This window comes from Falco naumanni, chromosome 8, assembly GCF_017639655.2.
Source record: "Falco naumanni isolate bFalNau1 chromosome 8, bFalNau1.pat, whole genome shotgun sequence".
NCBI lineage: Eukaryota > Metazoa > Chordata > Aves > Falconiformes > Falconidae > Falco > Falco naumanni.
The window spans coordinates 65,142,407-65,153,111 of record NC_054061.1 but is presented as its reverse complement, the minus strand read 5'-3'; the positions used below and the strand labels follow the sequence as shown (position 1 = coordinate 65,153,111).

At 42.6% G+C, this 10,705-nt stretch overlaps 2 protein-coding genes across 11 annotated transcripts in view; one reads left to right on the top strand and one right to left on the bottom strand.

Moving 5' to 3' along the window:
* Positions 1 to 4,651, bottom strand: NDUFB3 (NADH:ubiquinone oxidoreductase subunit B3). Of its 2 annotated transcripts, none has more exons than XM_040602734.1 (3): positions 4,401 to 4,651; positions 2,874 to 3,009; positions 1 to 255 (listed from the first exon to the last, which is right to left on the bottom strand). In XM_040602734.1, exons 2-3 carry the CDS (start codon positions 3,005 to 3,007, stop codon positions 99 to 101), a joined length of 291 nt encoding a protein of 96 aa, XP_040458668.1. In that variant the 5' UTR covers positions 3,008 to 3,009; positions 4,401 to 4,651; the 3' UTR covers positions 1 to 98. The 2 variants fall into 2 exon arrangements, with proteins under 2 accessions (XP_040458668.1, XP_040458669.1); XM_040602735.1 differs by lacking the exon at positions 4,401 to 4,651 and adding an exon at positions 4,064 to 4,246.
* Positions 4,652 to 4,736: 85 nt separating this feature from the next.
* Positions 4,737 to 10,705, top strand: part of FAM126B (family with sequence similarity 126 member B) — a 73,688-nt gene continuing 67,719 nt past the window's right edge. For 3 of the 9 annotated variants that reach the window (XR_005829218.1, XM_040602721.1, XM_040602719.1), the window contains exon 1: positions 4,801 to 5,359. The gene's annotated coding sequence lies outside the window, so the exon portion shown is untranslated. The other 6 variants (XM_040602715.1, XM_040602716.1, XM_040602718.1 and 3 more) reach the window with 6 other exon arrangements.

The window sequence follows — 10,705 nt, the reverse complement described above, 5'->3', positions numbered from 1 at the left end:
TTTTTGCCTGTGATAGACTTTAATATGCATGTAAGTACAGAGTGAGCAGGCTTATCTATGTTTCAGCTTACTAATTAGTAAGTAGTCATATTTGATCTTCAGTGATGGCCTCCATTCTTCTTTGGAGGAAACAGTGTGTATTCGATGCCAAGAGCTATGACAAAAGCTGCAAATCCCCACTTGAGTCCCCTAGTAAAGACTTCTGTTAAGGTGACAGGTTTTGCAAAGCCACCCATGTATCTCCAGGCTTCATTACTAGAAGAAAAACAAAACAAAAAGAATAAAACAAGATCAGTGGAGCCACTGTGATAAACATTAACAGGAACTTCTTGTTTGGGGCGGTGGGGGCAGCGGGAAGATGAAGGTATTTCAGCTAGATATACATTGAGACTGTAACATTTCTATCACTTCAGTATCATTTAAGTAACAGGAGTTGCCACAAGTGAAGTTTGTGACACTAACTCTAACCCTTTGTGTATATAATTTGAGACACAAGTAATACTAGGAAACAACATAACTATAGTAGCAGAATCACCTCCCCTAACCTATGTAATTGTTGTCTTCTGTTCACACTCTGAAACAAAATCAAAACCCGCTACCATATGCACAGGATGGAGTAACTACAAAGGCTAGTCACTGTGTTAGACAGTACCTAGCATAGTTAGATCTTAAAAGGGGAAGTTTTTCCAGCCATAGAAAACTCATCCCACTTTCTGTTTCACAATATGACATGTAACTATATTAGGGTCAGAAAAACCTACTAAAACCAATTTTAAAAAAAAAAGCTGAGAGGATTGCGTTTAGCTAAAAATTTGCAGAATATTTATATTGTTTTGCCTTACTGCTTTCAACCTATGTTGTTAGTGAAATGTTAGCCATTGCTATAACTGACTGTATTTATGTGTAGCACAACCAGTGCAATCTCTACAGGTAGCTACAGTTTGTTTCTTCTAAGAATTTAAAGTCCTTAAGAGAAGGAAAAAAAACATTTGCACAGAAATAAGCAATAAATTCAGAATCGTTATTTCAGGAGAAGATTTTTTTTTTTTGAACCAGGAGGGGTGTCAGGTATTTATGTTTATAGATAATCCCCTTCTGCAGGTGGTTTCTGTGACTCACAATGAAGGCATATTGGCACAGAAAAGCATCTTCTAGATGCTACTATAGGGTGCTAATTGATAAAAGCTTAGGTTTCCAAATACAACATCTCTCACACAACTTATTCGGTATTGAATATGTACATTAATGTGCATTTGCTACAAAGGTGGAAAGCTGATCCCCTGTTAAAAGGAACTTAACACACCAAAGAGGGAAGCCCTAGAGAGGTTTAGTTTTTCAAGAATTCTAGTGCAAGGTATTAGCAATGGAATCTTCTTCCTGGTTACTGAAGCAAATAACTTGATACTTTAATTTCTCCTTTGTTAAGAAAGACTGTCTTGATACTTGTACTTGTTCTATTACCTTACATAAAATTTTGAAAGTTCAGGAGGAATCATCTCATGCTTAAAGAGCTTGGTTTTGTTCCTTATTTCAACTGCTCAAATAATTGGCTCAATCCCCTTCTTTTACCAGAAAATTATTAATTTTTTTCATCTAGGAGGGGCAAAAAATACTAAACAAGCTCTTTTCCAGTTTGCTATTTTCCAGCACTACCTGAACTTGGAATTGTATGCACTAAAAGGTTAGTTTAAATTTGTGATATTAAACTGTGTCCTTTTTTAAAATGGGAATAAGCCTATCTCTTGCTGTAAACAATTTTGTCTGAAGCAAAGGGGAAAACCAAGAAAAGCTAACACGGCTTGCACTCCACAGAAACAGAAGCAAAATAAATGTGCCACAGGCCTGTAAAGTTTAACAGTAACGATAATCCTAAGGACTCATACGTCAAATGCTTCTTGTCATCATCAAAACTGTTTTACTCCATGCTTACAGCCTTAAAACTGCTTCAAAGGAGGGGAAAAAGTGCTGTGAAACCCAAAGCCACCTAGAGGTTATAGCACGTTAACAACTTTTTAACAGGTCACCTGTTTGCTCTTACGTTTTTCTTGTAGTTATTTGAAGTAGAGCCTTTTCTATGAAGGCCTCTGGAACAGTTTCCTCATACAGCTTTTCCCTTACAGAAGAACCAGACTACACAGCACAAATCATTTAGCATTTTTATTCCCCAAGATTAAAGACTACTTGAGCAAAGTATTACACAACTCACCATGTGGGAGAAATACTTTAAGCCCTGTTTTAACATCTGCCTAAATGATCCAGATTTGCTCTGGCTGAAGAAAGAGGTGGTGTTCTTCATTGTTGAGTGGGACAACTGAAAAGGTAAAAATCTGATCTTCCATTATGTCATTCCCCTTATCTTCCATTATATCATTCACTGCTTAGCAAAATTAAATGCTCTGTTGAATCAAAATCCACATTGTATGCTAGTACATTTCTTCTTTTCAAGTAAAGGCCTCCTGTTGTATATGAGGAATGCTATTCCTACTCTCAAAGTCAATATAAGTTCCAGCAACTTCAGCAAGATCTGAGCACACAATCTCTTCCCTGAGAAGGGATAGGCTTACTTATGTGTCAATTTGTAATATTACCTACGTGTTTTGGTGGATGAGGTATTGGTCATTCATGCTGAAACAGATCTGGCACAAACATCACAAAGTGCAAGAGTGCCTTACAAAATGCGAAGACTGGTCAAGGCAATGCAAGGCATGACCTCCATGCAAAAATGTAAACAAAGACTTAACTGAAAATCTGTCTAGTATATTCCAGATGCATTTTCACTAGTTTCATTGAAGAAAGAATAATCTGCAATGACAAGGCCTGGTTGATGCTACAAGATGAAATATCCAGACTGTTTCTGAGGCTCTTGGACTTACCGAGCCCACGGATCCCTAAGACCCCGTTTAGCTAGCCTCTCTTGGACTTCCTCTAGTGGAGTACCCTCTATCTTCCATTGCCTGTAGTCAGGGAGTTCCATTTTGCCATGGCCATGTTCATTTCCATGCCCCATACCTACAGGAAAAGAGGTTTTTTATTTCTTGGACAGTATCAGCTTATTTTCACACACTTGCAGAGAACAATACCCTGTACAGGAAAAACAGGGAGGTTACAAGAGGTATTCCAGAGTACATAACACTTCACATGAAGCATCTTCTCCATTGTACACAGTACAATGCAGAACAAATTGCTAAGAGACTTTGTGCTGCATTTCAGAAGCTGGTGATTAAGCACAACAGGCAAACCGTGCAGACTTAAGCATTACTGTGTTTTAAGTCACCACCACCATTACATTAATGAGCAGTTATGTAATTTTTTTGTGCCAGAAAAGCAATGGTTTCCAATGTCTATAAATCCACTTTAACAACATCAGAGCCCGCCAATTTGCAGGCTTTTCAAAGTAGCTCAAAAAGCTCACAGTCCAGTTTTGAAATTTCTGATTTAGGTATGGCAGAACTATGATGACGAAGCTCTGAAGAAAAAAATGAAAAACAAAGACTTAGCTCCACAGCTCCTTTTAAGTTGCCTCCTATTCAGTCAAACATAACTGTAGTGATAAACAGGTACAAGGCAGATGAGTGGACAAGGAGATGCACCTTACTACTCATTTCATGAGGCTGGGAAATATAGGCGTTATTTAGATACACTCTTGAAAGAACTATGAAAATGTTAAGGTTCTTATTAAAAACAGTGATCAAGGCAGACGGGAAGGCGAGCATTTTCAGTGAGATCAGGAGTGACTGGAAGAAAACCATGATGGCTTTTAATTCTCTATTTTCACAAAGCTGCTGAGACTTTGAGCCAAGTTTTCCCACTTTAACACATATCTGGTAGCAAAGAAGAGATTTAAAGTCCTTAATTTTTAGAAGAATTGACTGGAATGCAATGGTGCAAAGAACACAGCTTTGAAGCCTGTAACTCTTGAAGACCTCAAGCTGCAGAGGCCAGCAAAGAGGATTCTCTTGCAGAAGGAAACCTGAAGAACTCTAATGCGGTCATTACCCAAACCCGCACCCCGGTCTACAGCCTCACCATAAAACCCCAAGGCCTCTCTCCTACCAATACCTACCTTCCTACAAGAAAGGGGCTTATGCGCACATGCACACTGGCGCCCGCGGGTCAGGACCAGCGGGCTGCCCTGCAGCACCAGCCGGGAACCCTCCGCCAGCGCAACCGGCAAAAAAAGGGCCGAAAGGGCACTCCGAGGCCGCGGGGAAGGCGGGGCGCGCGCAAGCTCGGCTAACGGCGCGCGGAGAAACGGTCAGCAGCACCCGCCGGAGCGGCGGCCATCCCCACCACCCCCTCCCCTCCCGAGCCCAGCCCGCACATAGGCGCTCCCAGGGCGGGCAACGGCGCAGACGAGTCCCAGAGGACGCCCGCCCCTCCCGCCGACAGACCCACCACACCTGCCCGCTCCGTGACCCTCCTTCAGGACGCAGCGGCCACCCGGAAGCGGAAGTCTCGCTAGGGACCGGCCGCTCCAGGAAGCGTAGCCAGCCACGAGGGTTCCAGGCAGCTTCCGTTCCGGTTGCTCCCGCTGGCTTGCAGAAGGCAGCGCGGGCGCCCCCCAGCCCTCCGCGGCTCACTGCCCTCCTGTCGCCAGGCAGGCAGGTCCCGCACACGGAGCGATACCGCCAGCTCTGGCGGGGAAGCTGGGGACGGTAGGAGGAGGGAGAGGCGGAGGAGAAAGTGGCCAATCAGCGCGGGGCTTGTTGGGGGCGGGAGCGGCCCAATGGGCGGGTGCGTTGTTGAGCTGTGGGGTTGGCAGTGGCTGGAGGTGGCAGCAGAGGAGACAAGGGTGAGGGGGCGGCGGCAATAGCAGTCGGTACCGGAGCCGTTGGGTGGCGGCGGCAGGCGGGGCCTAGGCCGACACCAAGCGCTCCCGCTTTCGCTGGTGGGCTGCTGCCCGCCGGTCGTTGCCGGGTGCGCGAGCAGGGACGGAATCCCGCAGGGTCTGCGTGTGCGGGGGCGCGAGTCGCCGCTACCTCCTCCCGCCCTCGCCGCCGCTCGGCCTCCCTTTCCCCCACACCCCGGCCGGCGGCTCTCCCGGCGCCGCGGAGGGGCGGGCGGGGGCAGCATCCCGTACCTAGCCGTTATGTAATCCCCGGCCCCGCGCGGCCCCGGTCCTGGCGGCGAGGAGCGGCGGAGCGGCGGCGGGGCCCGGGGCAGTGCCCTCCCGCTGCCTGTCGCGGGACTCGCCTCCCGCGGGGAAGAAGTCGTGGGGGGAGCCGGAGGTGCTGGCAGGCCCGACGGGCACCGGGAGCAGCTCGCTGGCGTTCAGCGGACACATCGTAAAAGGGCCTCGCTGTTTGTTTCCGCAGGGGCGGCGGAGGGGCGCCCCGGGACCCTGGAACGGCGCTGCACGGTGAGCGGCGGTTCGGAGTCCTACGGGCAGCCGCGATTTGCGCGAGCCAGGTGCTTGGGGCCGTGGAGTACCTGCCGCGGGGGGGTCGGCGTTTCTCCTGGTGTGGCTGTGTAATTGCGAAGGGTCGATTGCGTTGGTGTCTGGGTAATTATTTTTTCTGTTCCTCAAGGTTGAGTACGTGGTCCCCTTCACCCGAAAAGAGACTGGTAAAAGTGAACTGCTCAGTGAGTTAGGAAGGCTTGAATTCTTAGATCTCTTATAAGAATGAGAAAAAAAAACACTGGGTTATGGCGTTACGCTGACAGATTTTTAGGACAGGCTGTAGTGCCTTTTTTTTATTTTAATATCCTGATGTAAAGCTGCTTCTGGTTTTCAGGGCTTTTTTATAGGGAGCGCATGAGAAGAGTTCCAGGAGGAATGCCATTATCATGTTGCTAACAGTGAAACTGTTCTAAATGGAGTGCCATCTGTTTAATCCAGACTGCCTCTGTCTGGTTTCAGCAGTCAGTGTTTTTCACTGTGAGATAGTCTGCAAGACTCAGAGCAGTCTCTTCTCTGCAGATGCAGTGTCAGGTTGAGGGGAGACACCTTTGTTTCTGTAATGTATGCAGGGTGGAATTGCAGGAGGGCTTTATTCGTGAGGTGCCTAAATCTCTGTCCTATAGAGGATGAAGTTCTGTCAGATAGATACCTGTGAAGTATTTCTTCTTTCTTATTGTGACTGAAAGTTAATGGGTATGCGTTCAGAGTCTGGTGTTGCTGAAGGTTGTTTGTATTTTCCTCAGAAAATTGGATGTGTTTGGTACCAGACACCTTGGTTTTGTTTTTTGAAGGACAAATACAAAGTCCTGGGTTTACTTTTTTTGGTTGTTGTTTGTTTTCTTTTCTTTGTGGTGCTTGGAAGCATGCCTTGATTATTTATGCATGAAGCCATACTTTACTGGAATTGCTGAGTCTGTCAACATGAGCATTCAGTTCTGATCACAGAGTATGGACTTTGTGTGACCTACTGCAGTCAAACAGATCTGTAGCAGAAGAGTGCATTTGGCAAGATTTGTTTCCAAATATGCTATTGCTTTCAAGTTTTAGCAAGGTTTTGGGTAGCTGTTTTCCCCCCTGCCAAGTACGTCAAAACTACCAAGTAGGAAAAACTGTGTGCAGTTGATAGACTCACTCTACCATGAGGCTGCTTAATGTTTTGCTTCCTAAATTTCCTTGTCTTTCAGTATGGACCATACTCTTTCTTTTAAAAACAAGACTGCACATATGAGGGATGTGATGTTTTGGGAATATAGGAAGCTTTTTGAAGCTGTATCTTCACCAAATAAGTGAGTCTGCATAATTTCGAGGGGGCTTACAGTCTTGCTGCAACCTGTTTTTTGAGATGGAAACTTCACCATAATGACAGTGTCAGTCTGAAGAAACGAATAGTATGCAGAAAGAACAAACGTAAAGAAAATTAATTTTGTATCTTGTGTAAAAAATGTGGTATGCCCTTTAGGAAGGGAAGGTCACTGTGGCTCCATGTACAAATAATAAGTACTTTTTGTGGTTTATTCAATTGCTGCGTTTGGTTGGGGTTTTTTTTTTTGTACTATTCATAGTGGTGGTAATTACTGAAAAGATTAAGTGTTCAAGGGTACAGTTATGTTAGTCTGTATCTAGCCATCCTAGTTATGATTTGCTGGGATTCCTGCTTATGTTGCTAGGTTAGAGGAAGGTGGCAGGATTTTCTTGAACAGCTTTGAGAAGCCCATGTTTCCAGAAATTTGTTGATAAGCGTTTTGGATTATCAGATTGTGAGATGCAGTATAGGTACTGCTCTTCTGTGCCAGCGTATATAATATCCTTTCTAGTGTTGAACTGTATTTATAGTGGTATGCTCTTCATGATTGTTTTTTGGAGTAGGGAGCTGTGTGACTGACAGTTACGTGAACTATTTTCAGGTTTGAGATTACAAGAAAGGGTTGTGGGGTTGTCTTGGGTTTGGTGTGATTTTGGGGCTGGTTGTTTGCTTGTTTCTTGGCTCAATATCTTAATACATATTTGAAATACTGAAATACTGCATCTTTTTTTTCCAGAAATTGCAGGTTACTTTTCTTCCAGCTTTGTATTAGTAGCCATTTATAAGTCATTGGAAGCCTTTTGTCATTTAAATAAAATGGTCAGTCCTGCTTAAATTACAGTAATGATGGGAAAGATCTGTCTTTAGTCCACATTGGTTTCTTTGCATGGTTTTAAAAAAAGGCTATGAAAGGTAGAGAAGCAGATTATCTTCTCAGGCAGCATTAGGGAGCTAAATATTTTATGGATAGTATATGCATATTTTATTATATGGATATTATATGGATATGATATTATATGGATAGTTTCACCTCTATTTTGTAGAAGTGATGTGCTGGAGCAGTCATCTTAGTTTACTGTTTCTGTTTGGTTTGGGGTTTTGTTTTTTGGGGCAGTGCAAAGACATGTTTTTCACAGGAACAGCCATACTGGGCTAATCTGCAATTCTCTCTTGAAGCCTAAAGCTCTTGGATCCTGGTAGGTGACAGGACCATTGTTTCAAGTCCTGCTTATTTCCCACAGCTAAGCAGTATTTGACAGCAGGTGCTTTATTATTACACTCTCTTCTAGGCAAGCGTATAGGGTTACTCCTTAGGTCAGCTCTCCCAGTCTCTCAGTGGGGATGATGTTTTGTATGGATTTTTAATGCATGGCTATACTTAATTTTTAAAAGCCTTTGAGCCTGTGTATGGTTTTTGCATCTGCCGTGTTTTTTGGCAATAAGCACCATGCTTTATGTGCTGTGTGAATAAATCATGCCTCTGTTCTGTTTTTGAGCCTGTTAGCTGCAAACTTCATGTGATACTCCTTGTTTTCTGTATGAGGAGGGACAGAGTTGTTTGGCTCCTTCCTGAGCAGTTTTACAGGAGTTCAGAATCTCTAAAGACCAGGGTGATGTGTTCACTCAAACACTTGTCTGGACAGGAAACTGATTTTAGCTTCCATTAATTTTCCTTATGCTTGTTCCCTTACATTAAGATATGAACTAGTATCAGGAAGGGAAACTGGAGGCTTCTCCAGCTGACTCCTAGTGAAGGACATCTGTGCCATAGGAATGGTCCTTTAAGAAGTTCTGTGACTCTTCTCACAGGAAATTCATTTGAGCAGAGACAGTCATCAGTAGTACAGTTTGACTTGCTACTTCGGTCAGTTATTTTCATTTCTAAATAGAATAGTTGTGAGAAGTAATTCTTATTTAATGCTGTTTTCCACAGTGTTTCCTTTGCAGTTATTTGCTTGTAGTAGCTAAAATTTCATGCAGAGTTGTTTTCAAGAAAACATTAGTTTCTGAGTTGTGTAAATTGTTCACGTTTCATGTAGGCTGTAAAACTATAAAGTAGAGATGATGACTTTTAAGAAAGATTTGCAGGTGTCAGGTATTATCCTAATGATCTGTTGTTTCTTCTTGAACCTTTCTTTTGTCATCATCTTTGGCAAAAGTAGACATTTAAGAAAACCTGAATTGTGGGACGGTTGAGGTTGAAAGGGACCTCTGGTGATCCAACCCCTTTGCTCAAAGCAGGGCCAACTAGAGCAGGCACCTTGAGATGTTGTCCAGTTAGATTTTGAGCATATTCAAAGATGGAGACTTTGCAACCTCACTGGGTAGTTGTTCTAATGTTCAAACGCCCTCATGCTGAACAAGTTTTTTCTTATGTTTAAATGGAATTTCTTACATTTCACTATGTGTCCAGATGGGTGCAAAGTTTTTTTAGGAGTAAGAAAGTATTCTGAGTTCATGTTTGTTTAACTAAGTGTAGCTAAACCAGCAAGCTGGTTGAATTTTTCTCTCTGCACCTTGGCTTGGATAATTCATGGTTCTAATAACAAAACAAATAATACAACTTTTTTTTTAAGAAAAAGCTTTAGCCACAGGACAGATTTATGGAGTGACTTGGTCTCCTTTTTTGTATTTTGTACTCGGACTGCAGTTTCTAAACTAGAAATATAAGGTCAAGAGGTAGAGGGGCACTTCTGATGAAATAAAATATAGTTATCTAGTAAAACCCTACTGTAAAACAAAATTCTGTATTGCCAGCAATACCACAGAGAGGAAAACATGTAAGCCTTGATCAGGAGCTTGGTAAAATAGTATAGAGTTTGCAAACTGTTCCAACACATACTGCAGGCTGTCAATCATAGTAAAAGTTTTGTATTGCAAGGGAAACTGCTGTGTGGCCATTAGTAATTCTTGTGTTAGTGTTAGGTTTTTTGTCAAATGTAATGAATTTGGGCACAGACTCTTTTATATTCTGCTTTCTGTAGAGCCAAAGAAGATAGAGGTGGTGTGCTACAGATGTTTAATGTGTGACATTTATTTTCATTTATACTGTTTTAAGAATAATACATTATGTGGTCATGGAACATATAGCATATTTGTCTAACAAACTGTGTTGCTACTTTTAAACTATAATCTGCGTCTTTTCATTTAATGCCAGTGTAGCGTAATTTGGATCTCATGTACCCTGCTGAAGGACTAGGCTGAACTCCACAGCAACATTACTCTGTCACTGTGAGATCAACATTGCTCTGTCACTGTGAGATATCCTTTTCCTCTGAGATCCTGTGTTTCCCATGCTATGGATTCTATTTGAAAATGTTCATGGGAATAAAAATGACTTATGGTTATCTACTTCAACAGGTGTTTTATTCATAATCACAATTCAGATGATTTGTAAAAGACAGACCTATCATTGTCAAGTGACCTTTTTGGTCTTGATTGTTTTCTGTTCTTCTGCAGACAGTCCAGCTTGCCCCTGCTGCCCGCTGTCTATGTCAGATCTGCCACCTTCACCTCCTAGTGTGGTTCTGTAGAGCAATACGGATTTTATGGTTCAAAATTCTTAACTTCTTTTTGTGTGAAAATAGAGAGCCAGAGACATTTGGAAGGAGATCCCACTAGGGTAGTGACACAAAATGTCAAGTGAATAATTATTGCAAAGTGGTAACTATTTGTTTATTTTTCTCTCAATACTGAATACCATTACTTTGAAAATGCCAAGTTCCATGGCTGCATAATACTGTTCAGCACAGGATCTGATGGTGATAGTTGGAGCATTCAAACCTGTTTAAAACACTATTTCAGGAATTCCTGCTTTCTGCATAATCTGCATTATTTTTCTACAGGACAGATTAATTAATGACATCTCATTTTATATTGTATAAATTATACACATGTTAGACTAGCAGTGAATTTTGCAATCCAGAAATAATAAGTCTGTGTTCTTGTGTGTAATCTCCATAATTTAACCAATCTTGCTATGTTTTTGTTTTACTTACTGT

Coding starts and splice junctions, on each gene's coding strand:
- NDUFB3 (XM_040602734.1), bottom strand. CDS start 3,007: ATGGGGCATGGAAATGAACATGGCCATGGCAAAATGGAACTCCCTGAC. Junction 256..2,873: donor CTTAGGGATCCGTGGGCTCG/GTAAGTCCAAGA, acceptor TTTTTCTTCTAG/TAATGAAGCCTGGAGATACA.